Consider the following 26,175-nt stretch of genomic DNA (forward strand, 5'->3'; position numbering starts at 1 on the left):
AGGCACTCAGGCATATGACCAGTCTGCTTCCTATGCATAAAACACAAATTCAACAGTTTCTCTTTTTGGTATTAAAAGAACGACACCCCAAAATGTTTTTTTTCCTTTAAACAGTAAAATATTTGCAATTATTAAACATACGTACTATGTCTTCAACTGTGCTTGGAAAACACAACTCTGACAAATCAGACGAGTCTGACAAATTAAAGTCTGTGTAAAGTCATTTCAGAGGTTTCTAAACATATTATAAATGTTAGAAATGTATTGCTGACACACATAACAAAGACTCAATTGTGTAGTACTGGATTGTGGAGCAACATCATCACACAGTTTTTCAACATTTCTTAGTTCAGGCTTATTTGGGTGATTAACAACCGAGGGGCAACCTTTAGATCTCTCTGATGACGCCAATACGGAATTGACATAAACTGCAATTCATCGACTGGCCGCTAGAGGCTGACTCCAAAAGGGAGTCAATTCCCATAGACCTTCATGTTAAAATGACCAACTTTGCATCAGAAAATAATGTTTACAGCCTGGTAAATAATTATTTTGGTCTAATTTTGACCTTCATTACAACTGTGAGGGGGGGGGTGATTTTTTTGTAACTCATCCGTTTAAATTATATTAAGCCTTAAGGTTTGCATAATTAAGGGCGTGGCCACTTGAGTGATGGATGAACTGACACTGCTGTCACTAGAGTCGAGCTAGGCAGGTGTGGTTTCAGCAATCAGCCACCTAAGCTACACCCACGTTCCGCCTTTTTACCCATTTTCGGTTATTCGCAAGTGGCGCGCGGTGACACGTTGCCAACATGGCAAGACAATAGAATCATTAGCGGTATTAGTGCTACAATGTGCTAACAACAAACACATTTAGAAAAGCTTGGGTAAAATTAACCAGTCAGTCAGTGTCTGTGGGTGGAGCTTTGTTTGTGTGACATCACATTAACAAGAGAATCAAAACAAGTGTCTAATGAGACTGCTTGGGTTTAATAGGAATTAAAAATGAGTGGGTGGAATTTTTTCATTGTGGGGTGGTTGTATTCACACACTGCCAACACACATTTATGTCCAAACACCTTGTAAAAGTGGATTTTGCATAATAATAAGTGTCAATGTAACAAACAAAATCTAATGTTAATGTACTACTAACACAGTACAAGTGTCAAATATACAGCATGCACTTTAAAAAATGCTGAGTAGTTGGATGAACTGTCCCTTTTTGACCCAACGCTGGATTGAAAATAACCCAGCATTTTTCAGAGTGTTCAGTAAGTCAAAAATCACACATTAAAAACAAGCCTCTATGCGAAATATGTATATGTGTAGTACAACCACTACAGTGAGATTCAGACTGCCCCAGAAAAGGCAAAACACAGCTGTTCAATCGGTCAGGTCTGGTGTTCTTGGTGTGCATAAAGCACCTAAGGTCTCTTAACTAGATAATGCTGTAAAACCAACACACAAAGATGTCCAAACGCAACAAAATGGTTAGCTTTAGGGTCACACTGTTTACAGTAAGTAGAGCAGGATCAGCTGGGTACTGAGTCTTATTGTGTCGACAATGGCTTCATCAACACATGCCGGTGATATTTCTCTGCTGATGTTATGGCAGGTAGTTTAAACATTATTAAAACACTTCACCATGAGTAACCATGTGACAGATAAACAAAACATGGTACACGTTCAAGTCCTCAAATCTAGAGTGTTAAAGAAAACATCATATTACGAATTGGTGATGCGAGAATGTTATCAGATTTCATAGACAGTGTATTTGACTGCATGGGATGGTAAACGTCAGTGGAGAAACTGTAAAATCATTTGTGTTATTGTATCAGCGAAAGAGACTGAAGCGGGTTGAGGACGTGGGGAGGGATGTAAGCTGGCGGAGGTCCCAGTTTTCCTGCTGTGCTACACGTTTGTCCGACACTTGGGGAAGATGGGTCCTCCTTCAAGCCTTCTCTTTCTTACTATACACAAAAACAAAGAGAACAAATTACTATTAAGTACAATAAAAGATGTCATTTTTCTTGCGATATATAACCGAGACAACATTTATAATAAGTAAGAAAATTTAAAGACATTTGAAGAAATCAAGAAAACTGAAAGTTGCACTTAAAGGAATAATTTTATTAATGTCTAGCTTCCTTTATAGATTCAGGAAAATTGGAATCGAGTGTGTATATGAAAACCCAGCTAAAGTAATTTTTTATGATTTAACGTTTTCTAAAATCATCCTACATAATGTAAAGAACACTTAGTGAAAATATAACCTTGATGTCTTTAATACTGACCAAGTAAGTCATGTCAAACATTGAAATCAATAATTGAAATCCAACTCTGATGCTTCAAACATTTAAAGGGACATTTCACTTTTTAAAAAAAAATATCCTCATTTTCCAGCTTCCCTAGAGTTAAACATTTCATTTTTACTGTTTTGCAATCCATTCAGCCAATCTTTGGGTCTAGTGCTTGCACTTTTAGCATAGCTTAGCACAATCCATTGAATCTGATTAGACCATTAGCATCGCGCTAAAAAATAACCAAAAAGTTCTGATATTTTTCCTATTTAAAACTCGACTCTTCTGCAGTCACATCGTGTACCAAGACCGACGTAAAATTAAAAGTTGCGATTTTCTAGGCAGATATGGTTAAGAAAACTATACTCTCAAACTGGCGTAATAATCAAGGACTTTGCTGCCGTAACATGGGTGCAGCAGGCGTAGTGATATTACGCACTGCCCGAAAATAGTCCCCTGCCATTGGAAGTAACCAAGGGGACTATTTTCTGGCAGTGAGTAATATCACTACGTCTGCTGCAACCATGTTACATCAGCAAAGTCACTGATTATTACGCCAGTTTGAGAGCATCGTTCTTAGCCATATCTGCCCAGAAAATCACAACCTTTCAATCTTTCTTGATCTCAGTACACAATGCAACCACAGAAAAGTCAAGCCCCAAATAGGAAAAACATCGAAACTCCCTGGCCACTTCTAGCACAATGCTAATGGTCCAATCAGATCCAATGGACTATGCTAAGCTATGCTAAAAGTGCTAGCGCCAGACCCGGAGATCAGCCGAATGGACCCCAAAACGGAATCAAATGTTTAACTCTAGGGGAGATGGAAAATTTGCATATTTAAAAAAAAAGTGGAATGTCCCTTTAAAATACAAGACTTTAACCAGGAATTCACAGACAGGGTCATAGAGTCATACTGTATGGACCACTTCCTGATGTCCCCTTAGAAATAGGAACCAAACTACTTTGGAAATACTTAATTAAATAATGTATACATTTTAAATGCACCGTAAGTCACTTTGGATAAAAGCGTGTGCCAAATGCATACATGTAAAACTTTCTCTAAATGCAGAAGAAATATGAAAACCTGTCCCATTGGACATTGCAATAATACAACAGACTGACAAACAAAAAACAGAACCAAGAAAACAAGCAAATCGTAGCGACAAACAGATTTTGGATCGGAAAGGATCTCTTTCAGATAGAGGAAAATGCAGGAGCGGAGAAGTAGAGCATCATCAAGTTCAAACACTTGGAAAAAAAGTAGTTGCAAAAGCTTTTTGTTGTGGTTTGTACTGCATAAGGCTTGAATAAGTTCGAAAGGCCAGCAGAAGATACTCAGAAGGAGAGATGGAGGGCAAAACTGGTTTACTTGGGTTTTGACGTGAACTTGAACTTTCTACCGAAGGCTCTTTCCAGCTCGGGAACTGACAGAGTAAAGGTGATCGCGCCATCTGCGTCTGAACGATCTACACGCGCTGTAAAATCACGTATGCCGTGAACACACAAATACACATCGATTACCACCATAAACAACACACACGCATAGACACACTTTTCAACAAATATGCAAAAACTCAACCACCAAATTATGTGACCTACTCATTTTTTATTGTGTGATTTTGCAGTTCTTACCCAGGTCGTTGTTGTTCATCATAGCATTTGATCCACGCAAACGCGGGCCCTGCTGGGTAAAGTGGTACCCAAATTTTAGCAAGGTACTGTTCTTCTCCAAAATGTTCACTATTTCCATCTCCACCTTATTACCCAGAGGCTGGCTCTGTATCACATACAAAACAAGAAAAGACGCAAAGAAATAACAGCAATGAATTAAGCAACTCTTTTAGAAATTGTTTTTAGTAGAGATGCACCAATACAAAATTTCTGTTACAGTACCGATATTCGGTTAATTAGAATGACATCTACAGATACCAATAGTTTTGCTGTTTACTTCTTGTTTCAAATGATTATATTCAGATATTCAAAAAGTGCAGAACATACAAACTTCAACTTCAAAATAATCACACAGCATGAGTGCTGATGGATTTTTCCACCCATTTTGATTGCCAGAATAATCTTCCCTTTTTTAAGATGTAAACTAAGTCTTTGGTGTCCCAGAGTACATATGTGAAGCTGTAGCTCAAAATGCCCACAGATAATTTATTATAGCATGTTAAAATTGCCACTTTGTAGGTGCAAGCAAAAATTTGCCATTTTTGGGTGTGTCCCCTTAAATGCAAAATAGCTGATGAAATGCAAACACTGATCACAATGATGGTGGTTTGTTGAAATTGAAACTCAATTGTGCTGTCAATTATTTCTCTCTCTTACCCTCTGCACTATATGGCAGTGCTGTGATTGCAGATTAAGAGGCAATATTATTGTAATAAGACTTGTTTTACCTACATCACAAAAGGCAAATCTGAATGACCTATTTTTTTTACATGCTTGCAGAGAATGGTTTACTAAACCTAAGTTACTGTGTTGATCTTTTTCAAATTTTTTAGGTTGATAAACGCACTGGGGACCCAATTATAGCACTTAAACATGGAAAAGTCAGATTTTCACTTTAAAGGCGGAGTCCACAATGTTTGAAAAACGCTTTGGAAAAGGAGACGGGCCAACTACCAAAACACACTTATAGCCAATCAGCAGTAAGGAGCGTGTCTACTAACCGACATCCTTGCCGGGTTGCGTATGTGTGGGGCGGGTCTATCAACAGAAGGTCCAGATTCTATTGGGGTAGGGGCGTGTTTGTTTAGGTGATTTCAAATATCAACATTTGCTTTCAAACATCATGGACTCCGCCTTTAAACAAGTGTCTGATTTCCAATAAAAATAGCTTTTATATGCCAATACAATATACTTGTGCATCCTTAATGTTTAGTATGCATTTTTGTAAAAGGGTTTATATTTGTCTGTGAGTCCATGTACTCATTCATAAGCATGTTAGACAAATCTAACCCTAAGCCTAAATATATAAGAAATTACCGTGTTTTCACATTACAATGATTTTACCTTATATAATCCTACTGTTTATAAGAAACACTCAACCACAGAGAGTCAGGAGCTTGTATCTGTATGACAGTCCCATATTACAGCCCAAAGTATGTTATGCATTTAGGTTAGTACAGCAAAATCACCCATACAGACCCTTGCTAACTAGTGATGCGTGGGCCGTCTCATGCTGCGTTCACACCAGACGCGTTTGAGGGGCCAAATTCGCATCTACCGCGCGTAGTTGGACACTTGAACATTTTGAGTGTACTCGCTTCATTCGCGCGTGAAATTCTAGTCATCGAGAAACTTACGCGGAAATTCGCGTCATGGGAGGGGCTTCGGCGACTCGATTTTTCAACTTGCGCATTTCCCGCGGCAATGAGCCGGAATCACATCTGCAGCGCTAAACGCCTCATTCACGCCGCGCCTCATTCATGGGTCTTTACATTGACTTAACATTGAAATCACTTGCGCCTGACACCTGAAGTCCTTTCTAAGTCTTTCGATTAGAATCAGAAATTAACTCTTTCACCACCAGCATTTTTCATGATTTTCACAAAAGTTTAATGCCTTCCAGAAAATGCTCCTTTTTAAATATATAAACATACAATATATGAAATAAAAGAACAGACTGCTTTCAAACAAAAAAATCTGTTTCATCCTACCTTCATGTGTTCTGTTTTTATCACCTCTCAAATATGTGTAAGTTTCATCAAAAACACCAAATTTTGAGCAAAAACCTGAGATAATTCCATTTTTGTGAAGGACTTTTGATAGAGATCAGATGCAGAGCGATCTTTAAAACATACACGGACATACAGCTGTTTGCCCTAGGGCAATACTTCTGGTTTTTATAAGTTGCAGAAGAGCACCACCTGGTGGATGACAGCGTTATTGCAGATTGACGAGATAACTCGTCAATGGCGGGGAAAGAGTTAAAGATTAGGGGAAATTAGGGTTGGGTATTTACATCATTAAAAATAATACAACAGATGAATACAAACGCTGCATTGTAAATGTTGAAAATGTGTATCATTATCCTATCTTGTTATTAAAGGCAAAGTCCATGATGTTTGAAAGCCACTGTTGATATTTGCAATCACCTAAACAAACACGCCCCTACCCCAATAGAATCTGGACCTTCTGTTGATAGACCCGCCCCACACATACGCAACCCGGCAAGGATGTCGGTTAGTAGACACGCTCCTTACTGCTGATTGGCTATAAGTGTGTTTTGGTAGTCTGCTTGTCTCCTTTTCCAAAGCGTTTTTCAAACATTGTGGACTCCGCCTTTAATATGGCCATATTGGTTTCTATGGATCATACGCCTATGTTGTTGCCAGTTTACATGGTGATGTTTCCAAGCACTTTTAAGCTGAAATAAAGCCTGTTTTTACTTACATTACAATGCCTAGTATGTCTACGTAATGGTTGCGGGTTGTAAAAATATATATGGTGGTGTGGGGCAGGCCAAACAATTTCATAAAAGCGGGAACCGCGGGTTGGAAAAAACCCCACCTGTGCATCACTATTGCTAACACCTCTTTCAGCAGATTTCACTGACTTACCATCTGGTACTAACCAGGCTCCAACTTGCTTGGCTTCAGCAGGAAGCCATAAGAGAGCTGCAGGGTGACAGCTGCTGGCTTATATGTGTGTTTGTCTCATTATTTTCAAAGCATTATATTCTGACAGGTATCTGGGAAAACCAGCAACCCTAGACCTCACGAGGCCTTGTTCACACCTTCACTGCTATCGCATCCTGACGCATATCATTTCAGACCTACACGTGTGGCATTACCTGATTGTCGATCTTAAGCTCCTGCAGTGTAGTGTTGCTCTTTAAGGAATCCACTAGTGCCAGAATTCCAGCTCCGGTGATGAAGTTTGACTCCACGTTTAGACATTTCAGAGTGGTGTTCACTGTCAACATGTCTGCTAGGGCCTGGAGAGTAACACAACATTACTTGCCATTTACGCCCATAATAGTTCTCCTAATATCTCATGAAGAACATCTCCAAGTCATATTTTCATATTTCACCCTGATAGCACATCCCCTGCCCCCAGTTGTCATTACTTTAATGTGCCTAGATTTTTTAAATTTGTTTGTAATTCTCATTCTCAGTCAAGACTGTCATTACTGTAATGAACTAATACATTAAATCAGCATAAATAAAACAAGTATGTATGACAAACGTGCTATTTATTACATATTTATTATTTTTTTTACATTAAAGTACTGTAATGAGACATATGCTTAATTGTCATAATATAACAATGCAAATGCGTTTTGCAAAATATTTACATTAATCTTTAGAGTGAGATTCGAAAATAAATGTTTTGCATACACCTTTATGAAAGTATGTGCTTCTTTGCATAACTCACAAAGGCTACAGGATCATTACTTCTGGTACCAACGATGCTGAAGCGCTCCACGATACTGTTCTTTTTAAGAGCTTCAGCATATGCTTTCAAAGTTGGAATAGGAATATTCTACAGATCATTGGGAAACAGAAAGGACACATATATTTATCTGGAAAACATAAACTGAGGATAATTATATGCATAAAGTGAAAAACAGAGAGTGAATGTGAATGAGCGATGGTGCCACCTTGATGTTGTTCAAGTTGACCTCAGTCAGGTCTGGATCATTGCTTCTGATCCTCTGCAGTGTTTCCTCCACATCTGTGTCATTGGGCTGTTCATCTGGTACTGGTTTATATTGAGTACACTGGATTACACCTGTGTATATAACCCAACACTTGATTACACCCTGAATTGCACCAGTTTATATAACTTAACTAAGGATTACACCCTGAATTACACCAGTGTATATGAACACAACTCTTGATTACATCCATTTATATAACACAACAGCAGATTAAACCCTGAATTACATTTATCTTTATAACACAACATTGTATCAAACCTGCGTATACACTCCTAAAGGATTATTAGGAACACCATACTAATACTGTGTTTGACCCCCTTTTGCATACAAAACTGCCTTAATTATATGTGGCATTGATTCAATCAGGTGCTGAAAGCATTCTTTAGAAATGTTGGCCCATATTGATAGGATAGCATCTTGCAGTTAATGAAGATTTGTGGGATGCACATCCAGGGCACGAAGCTCCCATTCCACCACATCCCAAAGATGCTCTATTGGGTTGATATCTGGTGACTGTTGGGGCCATTTTATTACAGTAAACTCGTTGTCATGTTCAAGAAACCAATTTGAAATGATTCGAGCTTTGTGACATGGTGCATTATCCTGCTGGAAGTAGCCATCAGAGGATGGGTACATGGTGGTCATAAAGAAATGGACATGGTCAGAAATAATGCTCAGGTAGGCTGTAGCATTAAAGCGATGCCCAATTGGCACTAAGGGGCCTAAAGTGTGCCAAGAAAACATCCCCCACACCATTACACCACCACCACCAGCCTGCACAGTGGTAACAAGGCATGATGGATCCATCTCATTCTGTTTACGCCAAATTCTGATTCTACCATCTGAATGTTTTGTCTCTGAATGAGACTCATCAGACCAGGCAACATTTTCCAGTCTTCAACTGTCCAATTTTGGGGAGCCCGTGCAAATTGTAGCCCCTTTTCCTATTTGTAGTTGAGTGGTACGCGGTGGGGTCTTCTGCTCTTGTAGCCCATCCGCCTCAAGGTTGTGCGTGTTATGGCTTCACAAATGCTTTGCTGCATACCTTGGTTGTAACAAGTGGTTATTTCAGTCAAAGTTGCTCTTCTATCAGCTTAAATCGGTCGGCCCATTCTCCTCTGACCTCTAGCATCAACAAGGCATTTTCACCCACAGGACTGCCGCATACTGGATGTTTTTCCCTTTTCACATCATTCTTGGTAAACCTTAGACATAGTTGTGCGTGAAAATCACAGTAACTGAGCAGATTGTAAAATACTCAGACCGGCCCGTCTGGCACCAACAACCATGCCACACTCAAATTGCTTTAATCACCTTTCTTTACTATTCTGACATTCAGTTTAAAGTTCAGGAGATTGTCTTGACCAGGACCACACCCCTAAATGTATTGAAGCAACTGCCATGTGATTGGTTGATTGGATAATTGCATTAATGATAAATTGAACAGGTGTTCCTAATAATCCTTTAGGTGAGTGTATATCTCAACCCTGGATTATATTGAATTACACTGAATTACACCTGTGCTTATAATACAACACAACACTGTAGTATACCTGTGTATTGAATTACACCATGAATTACACATGTGTTTATAACACAAGACTGGATTACACATTGGTATATAACACAGCACTGGATTACACCCCGAATTACACCTGTGTACTGTATATACCACAACCAGGGCTTGACATTAACACCCGCCAACCCACCAAATGCGGGTAGATTTCTGCTGTGGTGGGTAAGACAATCCCACTAGCCACTTTTGAAGGTTGAATATAATTTTTTTGTAGTTTTCTTAAAAGTTATGCAAAATGATAAACAATGCGCAATGCGACATTGGGAAACTACAACTCCCATGAGCACTCCCTGCACCCAGCGCAACGTACAGTAGGGGTTATTAGCCATAGAGAGCGCGAGCGCTGATGGATTTGCGAATGCACGGGACGCAGTCTGAGCGCATACACGCACACTTGGGGAAAGATAAAACAATTGCATGGAAGTGATTAAAGAGATTTAAAGTGCTTGCACACTCTCTGGGCAAGAGCGGAGAGAAATTCATACATGCATACCTGAACGCACACGTCCCAGTTTTGTCTGAATTCAAGGGGTCCACACATCATATTAATGTAGACTAATGTCTTGACATTTGTTAGTAAAAGATTGCTTTAAATTCTTAAATTACTTTTAAGAGAAACCATGATCATTAAATACAATCTGCATAAACAAGTTGACAGTAAAATTCATGTACATGTCTTGACAGTATTTACTGCTGTTGTTAATAAATATTTAAAGTGTTTGTCTAGGGTTTCAGTTAATCTTCTACACCCCTGCTGTACTTTTAATATTTTCATTAGAAGTTAATCTATTCATGCCTTACTAGCATGAATGTTTCATGCACCTAAATATATGATATGATCTATACTGATATACCTGGTTTACACCCAACAATACATTTTAGTGTATACTGTACTTCACTGCATATACCCAATATCATGAACTAGACTAATCATAAATAAATTAGCATGCATAACATATAAAAAACATTCAAATTACACTTAATAATAAACAGTTATTATATTAAGTATAAACAAGTATAACATGTAAATGGATGAAATACGTTTTACTTACTGTTTAAGCCCTGTTTGTTGACGATAGTAGTACTGCTGGCCAATGCTTCATAATATTGCTGATTACTCATCAGTGTGTGCATGCCCAAAATAGCTACAACAAGAGAAAAAAAAGGTATAATTAAGGGATCTCGAATAAAACGGATGAGGATAAAAAAGGAGACAGACCTGGACTATATAGGCAAATAAGAGGCCTATTCTAGACTTGTGAAGCATGATAATTTTTTAACTTTAGCAAAGATATTTAACCCCAAGATGCGTTACTGCTATTGCTATGAATGGGGGAGATTGCAATGGTCAATATGAACGCTCTAGCAAAGGAAGTCCCTCTGTACATACTCGCCTGTTTTTGCAACAGTCCCTGACGATATCTGCTTTATACCGAGCCCCTAAAGTGACATTGGAGTAAAAAAAATCTAAAGTTTAGTTTCATGTGCTCACGTGAAACTTTCTTGTGCTCACACGAAACCTTCATGTGAGGAATTTTTTTGTAAAGTTTGGTTTCGCGCACTCACATTAAACGTTCCCGTGCGCACGTGAAACTTTTGCACGCACACGAGAAAGCGAAAGTTTCATCACGTGCGCACGTGAAACTATCGCGTGCGCACATGAAACTTTCGCTTTCTCGTGTGCGTGCGATAGTTTCACGTGCACACGCAAAAGTTTCATGTGAGCGCGCAAAACTAAACTTTACAAAAAAAAATTCTGCACATGAAGGTGCGCACGCAATAGTTTCATGTGCGCACGCTATACTTTCATGTGCGCATGCGATACTTTCACGTGCGCACGCAAAACTAAACTTTTTTTATTTTTTGCTTCATGTCCCCTTAGGGGCTCCGTAGCTTTAGCAAGACCTATACTTTAAAAAAAAATCTTGTTACACATGCATTTTTAGGTTGAATTTACAATTTATTTTAATTTTCTTGACTAGTAAGGAGTTGCTTTAAATTATAAAATATGAAGTTAAATTTGCTTAATTATTTCAACTTTATTTTTATAATTTATAGCAACTCCTCACTAGTCAAGAAAGTTCAACTTTATTGTAATTCCAAATTGATTAAACTTAAAAAAATTAAGTGCAACAAGGACTTTTTACAGTTTTCGAGGCAATGCAAACATGGCGGTGCAGTGATGCGACTTCCTTAAAAAGACGTGTTTGTTATACATTTACTATAATTTAGGGATGCACCGATAGGATTTGTTTGGGCCGATACCGATGCAGATTTAAACAGACAACTTCTGGCCGATGCCGATATTAAACGCTTGTATACAATACAATACAGTTGGCCAATAGCTAGTTTATTTCTGCATCAAATTATTTTTACTGAACATGGATTAGATCTATTTAACATTCAACTGACCAACATAATAAGAGAGGCACAAATTAAGCTAAAACAAATATAATAAGACAGCATGACAACCTTCAAAGGTGTTTTTTGCTATTCAGCATTTATTTGATAAACAACATTAACTCATTTTTTACATATAATGGATTTCTTTATGCAGTTAATTAATAAACAATCGGTATCGGCCTTTCTCGTGCTATTGCCGATATGCCGATGGTTTCAAATTCAACAGAAACCGGCCGATAAATATCGACGGCCGATACATCGGTGCATCACTACTAGAATTCTAAAAAAATTAAAAAATCAATATGAAAAACTTTGTTTTAATAGATTAGTTATAACAGATGGTAATTCTGGCTGAAGTCATTTGTGTTGTGAACATAGACTACATAGTAAAGCAAATCCTTTAAAGAGATCCAAAAAGACACCAAACATATAAAAGTGCAAACAGAACCATTTACGGGTCTGGCATGTATCTGATTGTTGACCTAGACAGACAACTAAACTAATCTGATTCCCATCTACAGCTACCATCTGCCTGTGAATACGAGCTGAAGCACATACTGTTCATATCGGCTCTGTTTTTAATTCAGAGGACAAAAAAACAACTGACCTTATTTTTTAGAAAAACCTTTCAATCTACAAACTACTAATGAGTGTTTCTAACTGGCTGAGGGTTGAACGTTTTTTAGCATGCAGAAAATTTCGTTCCCCTTTTTTGGTAGCCATGCATCTTTAGAGAACATTGATGAGTCATTGTTGTAAAAAAGGACTTAATAAACCTGCCGAGACAGTCTTGGGAATCATCTTGTGCACACTACATTTTAAAAGACAGGTCGCCCAAAACAAAATGTGGCCATGAATAACTCCTGTCATTCCAAACGTATGTGTTTTGTTTGAAAGTGTAAACTTTTTATGCATTAATTGTATAAAAACTAACATCAAGTTCATCGAATTTTTAAAATTTTTACTTTTGGGTAAACTAGGGGCCAGAGTTACTAACAGCTTGCGCCAGTGCAAACCATCACTTTGTCGTTAAATAACGGCTGTTGGGTTTATTAAAGACGCGCAGTGGATCATTAGTGCTAAAAATGTTTGGTCTAGTTATTATTATGACTGCCTTTTTGCATTTGCATTTCTAGGATTTTTAATTTCAGACAAAAAATTTTTGGGAGGAGATTATTTAAATGATTCACACAACGCGATTTATTAATGTTTGCGTGTGTGTTATGACTGGTATTTGCGCCATTATTTAAACCAAAAAAAGCATGTCTTAAATTGCTTAGCGCGTGAAATGGCTGCAATTATTGCTAAAACAAACAGGCATCAAAGAGAGCAGAGAACGTGTGATACAATGCAGAGGATTGTTTTAACATGTAACAGTTTTTTTAACTAGTGTTTTTTTAGTAAATAACCCGCAGATATTATCACTCCCATCTGCGCTTTTTTGGAATTGCGCTCTCACGCTAATTTGCCACATTTAGTAAATCTGGCCCTTGACCTTTAAATCATCACGCAGACATCCAGTTTTACTCATAAATGTATGTACCTTGTCTTGTGGATTATATGTAAACATGTTATGTAAAATAGGTTGTATAAAAAAATACAAACAATGCAATATTTTGCCAATTTTCGCAAGATATATATATATATATTTATAAACAGAACTTTACATACAGATTTGATAAACATACCCTGTCAATACTAAATGCAATGCATGCAATTTTGCAAATGAGCAAATTGAGTAAACCTACTGGACTGATCCGTGGCTTAGAAAGGATGGAGAGAATGAAGTATGGAGTAAAAGGGTGTAAAAGCTGAAATGACTAGGAAACGACAGATCAAAGAGACAGACATACAATAAGACACACAAAGAGTGAGAAATGGAAGTGGAAATTAGTCAATGATATTTAATAAAATTAATAAAATCATAGATGATTAATTCATTTAAATATGGATTAATATTGGAATTAGGCAGGGTGTTGAATTCTACTTTAAAGGGCACATATTATGCAAATTTTTACAAGATGTATAATAAGTTTCATGGGTGTGCCTAGAATGTCTCTGTGAAAATATCCCACATATCATTTGTTATAGCATTGGGTGGAAGCAAAAAAGCACTGTTCATGTGTGTACCTTTAAATGCAAATGAGCTAATGCCCTCACTCCCTTGCCAACAGACAGTGAGCGCTTTCGATTAAAATAGATCTGATTCATGTGAATACAGTCTGAAACAATAGTATCTTTAGCACTACAGCGTGCTAACAAACACATTTAGAAATGCTTTTGGGTAAAATCAACCAGCCAGTCTGTGGTCGTGGGCCGGGCTTTATCAGTGTGATGTCACATTAACAATAAAATTAAAAATCAAAACAGCATGTCAAATGAGATTGCTTTTGTTTAATGGGTATTAAAAAGGAGGGAGAGGGTGTATTTTTGTCATTGTTCATTTTCGACCCATGTCGAAAGTTAATTTTGCAAAATATGTACCCTTTATAAAAAGTGAAGTTATAAGGAAACAGAATGATAGTAGAACCATAAAAATGTGCCTTGTTAGTTGCTGTTAGTTGGCTGTTTACGCTGTACCTGCTATATCACACAGTTCTGCATCAGAAGCATTAGATAACGCCTCTTCTAGTTCAGGCTCCAGTGTGACATCTTCCAGGATAGGATCAACAACTTTAGACTTAGGCACCCATGTTTTTCCTACATGCACACATATACAGAGAGAGAGAGAGAGAGAGAAAGAGAGAGAGAGAGAGAGAGATAGAGATAGTTTAAATCAACGTTACAAATCAAGCCTTTTCCTTACAAAATGTAATCTTCAGTGGCGTCTTGTCACTGCTCATCCGAGGGGCGCAAATTCAAAATAAGTGTTCGGAGTGTCATGTGTGTTGCTTGTGTTTTCAAATATGTGTCCTGCGCCTCGAGAAACCATTTATGATACAAGAGATGCTTTTGAAACTATGGTAGCCGCCACCGTAAAAACATGTCATCAACGGAGACAACTTGGTAAAAAAAGTTTGTCCGTTAAGGGCTTCTGTAGAAACATGACGGCACAAAATGGCGACTTCCACGTAAGGGGACCCTCTGTGTATTTAGATAAAAATGTTTCATTCTAAGGTAATAAAAACATAATGGTTCATTATAAAAAGGTCTTTATACACACCTGATCATATAGTTTTGTATAATATTTTGCATTTATATCAAGAGATTCTTTTAAAAATTACTCACTGCACCTTTAACAGTAAACTCTGATTACGCATGAGATAATGCGAGTATCTGGCGTCTCTTTTATCATAAACCCTTTAGACGCGTCTGCAGCAGGCACTTATTTTGGCAAAACACATGATGTACATAGGTTAACTCGACGCGCAGAACACATATTTTGAAATTACGAACCCCACACGACGAGCTACATACAAAATTCGCCTCGTGATCCCTCGAAAAAACAAGTCACTGGCTGCCACTGGTAATCTTTGTTTTCTTTATATCTATACTCACCTCTCTTCTCGCCTGTGTAAGGAACAAGATCATCCCGGTCTGGATGTTCTTTGGCCTGTTTCTCCAGGTGAGCGACCAGGTTATCTCTCTGGAACGTTCCGGTTGGAGCTTTCTTCGTTTGATCCCTCTGTCTGAATCCTGCTGGCAACAGGGCGTTCTGGAAACCACATTGTTCATAGCATTAGTGCTGACCAACAGATAATTACTGGAATATATCTAGATTTACGGTACACATTTATCCAAATCTTCATATATGTTATCACAAACATGAGAAATAATAGCATTCCGTTATGCATACATGTATGTGATATGTGATGACAGAATCCAGAACACAGCACCTCAAGTAGTACACTATCAGACACCTTAGTTATGTTTATCCTTAGTGCAGATAACGTTGAGCTAAAAGAGACTTAGACTAACTTTAAAAGGACAAGAATTTAAACACAGAATTCCCACTGCTAAACTTTTAGTAATATTTACTATTTCATGAAAAGGGCTTGGCTTTAAATTAGGGCGTATTATGTAAAACAAGATTTACATTTGGGTGTAAAATTCATGGTTAACTTTATCTGCACCTCTGAAATGACATCTCAATTTATCCTCCCCATTTTCTTGCCTAAATCTGGTGAAAAGCGCTAAGAGCTAAACCAAATTCCTTAAACACAAATATAAAATGCTGGATTAAGTGCAAAATGAAATAACTCTAACATCATTGCCTTATAATTTCTCACTATGAAACAACATAGCCTTTTTAAATGGACTATACAACACAGCAAAGTCAAACAAACACCAATCATCAAACAAAACATGTCACTGATTCAAAAGTACAACACCAAACACTTTAAAGAATGTAAATGTAAAAACAACACATTTTTGGAAGAAAAAACAGAGCTTTCATCAACCTCTGTCATCTCTCAAAAAACTTTTTAAACTCAACTCCAATATCCTTTTACATGGCTATTTTGGGGTCATGGGACTCTTACAATTAATATAAATTGTAGTGCTGGGCAAAGATTAATCGCGATTAATCGCATACAAAATAAAAGTGCAATTTTGCTTGATATATGTGTGTGTACTATGTGTAATTATTATGTATATTTAAACACACACACACACACACACACATACATATATACATTTCAGAACATTTTTAATTATACATCCATTTTTATTGTTAATATATAATATAAAAATATCAATAAATATATATATATATACACATGTAAATGTGTATATTCACACTGCAAGTGTACGCAGCACGTGTGAGCATCAAAATGTAAATTTTTCTTATTTACCGACATGAATGTGTGCGTATTTATATATTCATAATAATAACACACAGCACACACTTGAATATTATGTTAAAAATCTAATTTATTTTGTATGCGATTAATCGCGATTAATCTTCGCCTAGCATTAATAAATTCTAATGAGATTAATAATTAAAGTCCCCTTGTAGTTGATAATGTTATCACTTAAAACTCATCTTTGAGCATTATAATAGCACATGTAAAAGTTTTTCCAACCCAGTCTATGTGGCATGAACTATTAATTCACTTGTTCAACTGTATTGTTGTGATTGGTTATTTCAAACCAAGGTTTTAAGGCTGTCTTGGGAAACTCCGGGAATACTCAGCATTAGTGTCTTATGGGATATTACAAACACCGCATAGACATATAAAGAGTTTGTTCCAAAAAGCAATAAATCCATTTTTGACTAATTTTGGTAAAAATGTGTTTTAGAAAAAGACGTGATGAAAAACACTATTTTCTGTTACAAACTTTCATAGCATCTTTAGGTTATGATAACATAAAAAATTTAAATCCATAATTAAACTGATAATTTTTTTCCGCAAAATGCAATAAATCCATGACAAGATTTTTTTTCAAAATGCTATAAATGTATTGAATCAATATATAAATGTGCATTCAGGTTTGCCATGTTATATTCATTTAGTTGACTAGTGGTATACACTGATTAAAAAAATAAACATTAATGGCATTAATCAAAACACTTACTTTGTCATATTAAGAACACTGCCATTGCTGCTGTTTTTTCGTTGACTTCTTAGAGTAAAATAATGAAAAGTTTAACAATAAGATCCTGTAACGTCCATACAGCCACGCCGCCAGAGGGAGCCCTCGCCGGAGTACTGACGTGGCGCCGCTCTCTGCTTCTCTGACTGTTTCCTGTTTGTCCCTATTTAAGTTTCAAGCTAGCCTAAGGCTAGCGCGAAGTATTGCCAGTTTACCTGCGTACCGAGCGTTATTCTGATTGTGATTTCTGACTGCCTATCGTTGTGACCATTTGTCTGCCTATCTGTTTATCTGCCTTTTGGATTTGCCCCTTTGCCTAGTTTGCCTGGATCGGACTGTCTATCTGTGTTTTGATCTGCCTGCCTGTATACCTGACTACTCTTCTGCCTCACGTTTTGATTTGTTTGCTTGATTGGTTTGTTTTAAATAAACACCGCAAAATGGATCCCAGTATTCCTGAGCATTCCTTACAGAATACTTCGCCTACCATCGATCCAGCGGAAGTAACCAATCTAATGGCTGCTTACAAACAGCAAAGCACGCTCCTGCAGGGCTACCAGGAACAGCTTACACGGCTTCAAGCCGTCAACGAACACCTCACAGGCTATATCCAAGCATTGCCATCCACCTCTGTGAAACGAATGAGCGTTTCTGAACCTGATAAGTTTGATGGTACAGCGGAACACGTGAGAGGCTTCCTTCGTCAGCTGGATATTTATTTTCAAGATCATGTGAGTGATAAATTATCTGATAATGCGATGTGTTCTAAAGTTTTCTCTTTGTTGACTGGCAAAGCGGTCGAGTGGGCCTCCGCTGTTTGGGACACCGATCCTCGGATCCGCACATCTTACTCCTATTTTGTACAGCAAATTAAAGAAGTGTTTGAATACCCAGCGGGGGGAAGAAGTGCTTCATCGCAGATCATTAATATGTCCCAGAACCATCGTCCTGTCGCAGAGTATGCCATTGAATTTCGCACGCTTGCAGCACAAAGCGGTTGGAATGATAAATCGCTAAAGGATATTTTTCAGAACAGTCTTGACATTGATCTTCAAGCAGAACTGGCATGTAAAGGTGAGAACCTCTCATTCTCTGAATTTGTGACCTTGTCTGTACACATTGATAACCTGATGAGAAATGTGCCTGCTAGAACGAAACTGAAAACTTCCACTAGGCCTGTATATGCCACCAGTAAAGTGTTCCATACCGCTGTAAATAATGACGACATTGTAGAACCAATGCAGATGGGGTTCGCTCCTTTGACCATAGCAGAACGACAACGACGTCGTGAGCACAATTTATGTTTCTATTGTGGGAAACCTGGACATCGCATCGATAACTGCCCATCCAAGAAACCACGCCACACCAACACGGTAAACCAGTTCTTTAACCTCCCTTCTTGTTATGATATGTGTTCTCAACCAGTAACAATCATCCACAATAATATAACCATGTCATTCACAGCATTAATTGACTCAGGCTCTGCACTAAACTTCATTAATGAAGATGTTGTCAATAAATTTCTCATTCCTGTCATCCCATGCCAACCTCCATTAAGCATTTCTGCCGTCAACAATGTACCCATCGGCAAAGGTATTACTCACCAGACTGTTCCCCTCACTCTTCAAGTTGGCCTTCTTCATTTTGAAACGATTACATTGTATGTGATCTCTTCACCCCGCTATGACATCATATTGGGACACCCCTGGCTAGTCGCACACGATCCAAAGATAAACTGGAGAACAGGAGAGATTCTACAATGGTCATCTCGTTGTATGAAAACCTGCATTAACCATATGAAGCACAAACCCTGTCTGTCTACCAATGTTGAAAGTCCTACTGGTAAGAATGTTATGATTCCTGATGTCTACTCTGAATATGCAGAAGTGTTTAGCAAAGTCAAGGCAACCGAATTACCACCACATAGACCTTGGGATTGTGCTATTGAACTTCTACCTAATGCTATGCCTCCCAAATGTAAAGTTTATCCCCTGTCTCAACCTGAAACCCGAGCCATGGAGGATTACATCACTGAAGCACTACAAAATGGCTTCATTCGGATCTCCACATCTCCTGCTGCAGCTGGCTTCTTTTTCGTAGAGAAGAAGGATGGTGGCCTAAGACCTTGCATCGACTATAGAGGTTTGAACAATATCACTGTTAAATTTCCCTACCCTTTACCTCTTGTACCTTCTGCCCTAGAACAACTGAGGGAAGCAAAAATCTATACCAAGCTGGATTTACGTAGTGCCTACAATCTGGTTCGTATCCGTGAAGGTGATGAATGGAAGACTGCATTCCACACCACTAGAGGGCACTATGAATACCTCGTGATGCCGTATGGTCTATCTAACTCTCCCGCCGTCTTCCAGTCATTCATCAATGAAGTGTTCCGGGACCTCCTGAACCAGTATGTTATTGCTTACATTGACGATATCTTGATTTATTCCAATAATATGGAGGACCATGTCTGCCATGTTAAAGAAGTCCTGTCTCGTCTCCTCCAGAACAAGTTATACGTCAAAACAGAAAAATGTGAGTTTCATGTCATGAAAACTAACTTCCTGGGCTATAATATTAGTTCCCAGGGTGTTGAGATGGACACCACCAAAGTCAAGGCAGTCAACGAATGGCCTCCACCCCGCACTGTTAAGGATTTGCAGCGTTTCCTAGGATTTGCAAACTTTTACCGACGATTCATCCGCAACTACAGTACTGTAGCAGCTCCCCTGACATCTCTACTGAAAGGTAAACCCAAAAAACTCCTGTGGAACTCACAAGCTGAGCAAGCTTTTCAGAGACTTAAAACCTGTTTCACCACCGCCCCGATCCTGAAACATCCTGACCCTGAAAAACAGTTCATCGTAGAGGTCGACGCATCAGATACTGGAGTAGGAGCTGTTCTGTCACAACGTCACGGTCCAGAAAATAAGGTATACCCATGTGCTTACTACTCCAGAAAACTCACCCAGGCAGAGAGAAACTACGATATAGGCAACAAGGAACTTCTTTCGATAAAGGCAGCCCTGGAGGAATGGAGGCATTGGCTTGAGGGTGCGAAGCATCATATTGTCATTCTGACGGATCATAAAAACCTCGAGTACGTGAAGGGAGCTCAGAGATTGAATGCACGTCAGGCAAGATGGTCACTTTTCTTCACCCGTTTCAATTTTTCAATCACCTACAGACCCGGACACAAGAATGGTAAAGCTGATGCTCTGTCCAGATACCACGAACCCACTCCTGTTGACCGTTCACCTGTCCCTATCATACCACCTTCTCTTATCATTGCTCCTATAGCGTGGGATATCATGCAGGAAATCACCCACGAACAATTGAATGACCCTGTTCCGCCTGAATGCCCACCTGAGAGAACTTACGTTCCCCAAACACTGCGGCCCCGAATTATGCAATGGGTACACACCTCACTCAGCTCAGGACACCCAGGTATTACCCGCACCACAGCTTTAGTTCAGACATCCTTCTGGTGGCCCACCCTTAAACATGATGTAGCCCAATTTGTGAAATCCTGTAGAGTGTGTGCCCAATCCAAAACTCCCAAAGATTTACCCTCCGGTCTTCTGAAACCCTTACCCATACCTCAACGCCCCTGGTCCCATCTCAGCATTGACTTCATCACTGATCTACCACGTTCTAATAATTATACAGCCATCTTAGTCATTATTGATAGATTTTCTAAATCCTGCCGCCTTATACCCCTCAAAGGCTTACCCACTGCCATGGAAACCGCCGAAGCTATGTTTCACCATGTGTTCAGGAACTATGGAATACCCGAAGACATCGTCTCTGACCGTGGGACCCAGTTCACCTCACAGGTTTGGAAAGCATTTTGCAATAATCTGGACATAAATGTAAGCTTAACATCTGGTTATCATCCCCAGTCTAATGGCCAAGTTGAAAGGTTAAATCAAGAGATTGGACGCTACCTGAGGTCCTATTGTACCCGAGAACAACACCGCTGGTCAGAATTCCTTCCCTGGGCCGAGTATGCACAGAATTCATTGAGACACTCCTCCACCAATCTCACCCCCTTCCAGTGCGTACTCGGCTATCAACCCCCCATGTTCCCTTGGTCAGGAGAACCTTCGGATGTTCCAGCCGTTGACGACTGGATGAGGAGGAGTGGAGAAGTTTGGGAAAGCGCTCATGTTAGACTCCAGAGGGCGATCCGCAACCAAGAATTCCATGCCAACCGTCACAGACGTCCTCATCCCCCGTACCAGCCTGGTCAGAGGGTCTGGCTCTCCACCCGGGATTTGAAACTCCAGCTCCCGTCTAAGAAACTAAGTCCGAGGTACGTAGGACCTTTCCGAATAATAAGACAAATCAATGATGTTACATATCAGTTAGAGCTGCCTGTTAATTATCGTATTTCTCCCTCTTTTCATGTTTCTCTGCTAAAACCTTACCATGCTGAGTACGACCCCAACGCCGAACCTCCTGAGCCACCTCCCCCTCTCGACGTTGCCGGGGAACCGGCATACGCCGTGAGGGAGTTGTTAGACTCGAGGCGGCGCGGGGGTCGTCTCCAGTATCTGGTCGATTGGGAGGGCTATGGCCCTGAGGAAAGGTCCTGGGTAGCCTCGGACGACATTCTGGATCCCAACCTCATCGAGGAGTTCCACCGAGCCAGACCTGACCGTCCTGCACCACGCCCTAGAGGAAGGCCCCGTAGAGCGCCAGGAGGCGCTCCTAGAGGGGGGGATTCTGTAACGTCCATACAGCCACGCCGCCAGAGGGAGCCCTCGCCGGAGTACTGACGTGGCGCCGCTCTCTGCTTCTCTGACTGTTTCCTGTTTGTCCCTATTTAAGTTTCAAGCTAGCCTAAGGCTAGCGCGAAGTATTGCCAGTTTACCTGCGTACCGAGCGTTATTCTGATTGTGATTTCTGACTGCCTATCGTTGTGACCATTTGTCTGCCTATCTGTTTATCTGCCTTTTGGATTTGCCCCTTTGCCTAGTTTGCCTGGATCGGACTGTCTATCTGTGTTTTGATCTGCCTGCCTGTATACCTGACTACTCTTCTGCCTCACGTTTTGATTTGTTTGCTTGATTGGTTTGTTTTAAATAAACACCGCAAAATGGATCCCAGTATTCCTGAGCATTCCTTACAGATCCTCTGGAGTCAATGTGTTAGCATGACAAAAGCTTGAGGCTGTCGTGTGAGAACAAGCAACAGCCGGCATTTTTCTTTTGCCCGAGTGCCCCTCACGTAAATTATTAGATTTCGATGGCTTACGTTTCTTCCCCGCCATAGAAAACCACCACAGGTTTATCAATGCCATTAAAATTTTGTTTTGGTTCATTTGTTGATGACGAAGTACAAATTAGATGAGGAAAACTCAGATTCCCGTGTGTATTCAAAGTGCTTAGCGTCGACATTATTGTTTACAATGCGTAGAAAGGTGCACTGTGATTTGTTGAGCGGATTTATTGCATTGTGCAGAGAAGGAGGACTGGCGTTTATTGGGTTTTGGAAAAAAAAGGAGAAAAGAAGACAGAATAACACGGTGGATATCAGATTTTGCATAAAATGAAGATTTAACTTTTTAATACTGACCTGATACAATGTTGATTTTGGCTGTAACTAATATATTTTTTTAAATGTCATTTATTGGGTTTGGAACCAAACTCTTCACATAAACAACAATAATAATTTGTTTTTCACTACAGGGGGACTTTAAAACAAGCTTTGCATGAAGCATGGTGATAATCTTTCATGATGGATCCATGAATATTCCAAAGTTCTTACATAAAATCCAGCTTTATCGTTATTATAATGCTTTATCTTTAAGCACTCTTACATCTGGATCGAGCTCTTGGAGTTCATCCTCAAGTCTTTTGAGTTCTTCCTCACTGAGGTTCTGTAAAAGCTCATCCTCATCCACGTCCCGATATTTCTCCATCTCCTTACGGAACATGATGAACAGGATAAAAGGGAGGAGGGGACAAAAAGACAGAAACAAAAGGCAGACTGGGAGGACAAGATGAGCCCCCTGACCACAGGACCTGCATGGTTAAAGACATAAGACACAGAATGTTTCAGTGTTGTGCTGATTTTATTTTGAAAAAATTAATTTCAAGATTAAACGGTTAACTTTTGATGACAGTTTTGTTAAGACATTTAATTATTAAAAAATATGACATCTTTCAAGCTCTATTTTGGGGGTAGAATTAGTGAGTGTGGGCTTCATATTGTTGTGAACTATGGGGGGCCTTGATGTAAAAATAGGTTGAGATCCACTGATGTACAGTCTGTAAGTAAACTAATTTCAAAGTTGATACAGGGATTTATTTGCATCATCACTCAAAAAAGTTAATGAAAGTCCTGATGTGACACTCTAAAAATGAGGTATAAATGTTATTTCTTGCTGTTTAAGGAAACATTTTCTATATATATTCGTGTACTCGATTAGGAAATCATGCTGTTAAACTAGATTTCTATTTTATTACGAAGAAAAATTTGAAGAAAGGCCTGAGATCAGCCTAGATAATCTTTAAGTTACTGTCCTTGGCAGCTTTGCACTTTAGTTCATTAAACTAAAATTCATTATTTCTAATCTTCAGACCAACATCAGATGCAAAACACATAGTTACTTTAGTGAAAGGAATTTAAATAAATTCAATTACTATTCTGTCAAAACAGAAGAATGAACAAATGCTTTACTTTCTCTGAACTTTCTTCTTTCTGCTGTATAACATGCATCTTTGTATTTGGCTCTAAGTAGTGATGAGTAAAATAAAGCGTGTTAGTGGTGGGTCAGTTATTCACACTTACTTCAGTCAGCGCTTATCCCGGACTATATTTAGCGCATGTGACAGCTGAATACTTTGACCAGATATGGTTTCTTTTCGGAGTCGCTAATTCACACAAATGTGCTGTGACGTCCAGCAATGAATTCTTGAGTCCACGGTTCATAAAAGACCAAAGCTTGACACGGCAGAGGCAAGTCCAAATGTTAAAAGTTGTTACTTCTCTTGCCGCCGTTCAACTTGTGAAGTCCAGCAGTCGCTCGTGATCAAAGAGTTCCCAACGCGCAGCTCTTCGTCCCGCCCCCCGAATCGAGCTGCCAGTCAGATTACGTCACGCCAAATGTTGTCTAGTCCACCAATCGGCGTTCCCAACGTAAAACTCCACAGCAACTACACACAAACATTTGCTAAGAGTTTTATTTTTTAAGTAATTTGTGCGTACTGCTGTTTCCGTATAATGTATGTACTTTAATCCTTTAAACCCTGTTCTTCTGGAAAAATGTATCTATTTGGTTGTCAGGTTTGTATTTAAATATGTTAAACGTTCAATAAAAATGTAGGCTACATTTTAAAATTTTATTTATAAAAGAACGTAACACCCTTTTTAATTTTTTTTATTATTGCAAGACAATAGAAATATAAATACAAAATAGCACAATAAAATAAAGGGAAAAAAGCATTCTTTAAGTATAATATCAAAAGCCTTATTATTATCAATGCGTTTAAGAGCTTTAACAATATGCAAAATCTCTGCAAGGAAGACATTAAATCTAGATAACGTATTGAAAAATTTGGATTTATGAATAAAATATTTACAGTGCAAAACAATGGGAGCCAGCTTCCACTGTGACCTTTCCATTAAATTACGTCACGCGTCTATTCCACCAATCAGATGCTTATGAATTTGAACATAAAAACAGTAAAAAATGTCTTTAAATAAAAATAAACTTGAAAAAAACATTTCATCTGAGGCTGCCATTTTTCATCATTATACATGATGGTTGCAATAAAACATTGATCTGAATTCAAAATCCCACACAAGTGGATACAGCAATCTGACAACATGAATGTTTTTTCCAGTATAAGTCTGTGGATATTTATTATGAAATATTACCTTACAACCTCAAATCCAGTGTTGGCCCATATTGATAGGATAGCATCTTGCAGTTGATGGAGATTTGTGGGATGCACATCCAGGTCACGAAGCTCCCGTTCCACTACATCCCAAAGATGCTCTATTGGGTTGAGATCTGGTGACTGTGGGGGGCATTTTAGTATTTGAAATGATTCGAACTTTGTGACATGTTGCATTATCCTGCTGGAAGTAGTCATCAGAGGATGAGTACATGGTAGTCATAAAGGGATAGACATGGTCAGAAACAATGTTCAGGTAGGCCATGGCATTTAAACCATGCCCAATTGGCACTAAGGGGCCTAAAGTGTGCCAAGAAAACATCCCCCACACCATTACACCACCACCAGCCTGCACAGTGGTAACAAGGGATGATGGATCCATGTTCTCATTCTGTTTACGACAAATTCTGACTCTACCATCTGAATGTCTCAACAGAAATCGAGACCAGGCAACATTTTTCCAGTCTCCAACTGTCCAATTTTGGTGAGCTCATGCAAATTGTAGCCTTTTTTCCTATTTGTAGTGGAGATGAGTGGTACCAGGTGGGGTCTTCTGCTGTTGTAGCCCATCCGCCTCAAGGTTGTGCGTGTTGTGGCTTCACAAATGCTTTGCTGCATACCACGGTTGTAACGAGTGGTTATTTCTGTCAAAGTTGCTCTTCTATCGGCTCTTTCACCCCTCACCTCTAGCATCAAGAAGGCATTTTCGCCCACAGGACTGCCGCATACTGGATGTTTTTCCCTTTTCACACCTTTCTTTATAAACCCTAAAAATGGTTGT

At 39.0% G+C, this 26,175-nt stretch overlaps 1 protein-coding gene across 2 annotated transcripts; it reads right to left on the bottom strand.

Moving 5' to 3' along the window:
- Positions 1–966: 966 nt before the first annotated feature.
- tmod1 (tropomodulin 1) lies at positions 967–24,581 on the bottom strand. Of its 2 annotated transcripts, XM_055205842.2 has the most exons (11): positions 24,286–24,580; positions 23,312–23,516; positions 15,451–15,607; positions 14,533–14,652; positions 10,602–10,694; positions 7,914–8,044; positions 7,688–7,795; positions 7,104–7,247; positions 3,938–4,082; positions 3,675–3,780; positions 967–1,972 (listed from the first exon to the last, which is right to left on the bottom strand). In XM_055205842.2, exons 2-11 carry the CDS (start codon positions 23,426–23,428, stop codon positions 1,954–1,956), a joined length of 1,140 nt encoding a protein of 379 aa, XP_055061817.1. In that variant the 5' UTR covers positions 23,429–23,516; positions 24,286–24,580; the 3' UTR covers positions 967–1,953. The 2 variants fall into 2 exon arrangements, with proteins under 2 accessions (XP_055061817.1, XP_055061818.1); XM_055205843.2 differs by lacking the exon at positions 3,675–3,780 and having other exon boundaries at positions 24,286–24,581.
- Between the last annotated feature and the right edge of the window lie 1,594 nt (positions 24,582–26,175).

Source organism: Misgurnus anguillicaudatus, chromosome 3, assembly GCF_027580225.2.
Source record: "Misgurnus anguillicaudatus chromosome 3, ASM2758022v2, whole genome shotgun sequence".
NCBI classification, from domain to species: domain Eukaryota; kingdom Metazoa; phylum Chordata; class Actinopteri; order Cypriniformes; family Cobitidae; genus Misgurnus; species Misgurnus anguillicaudatus.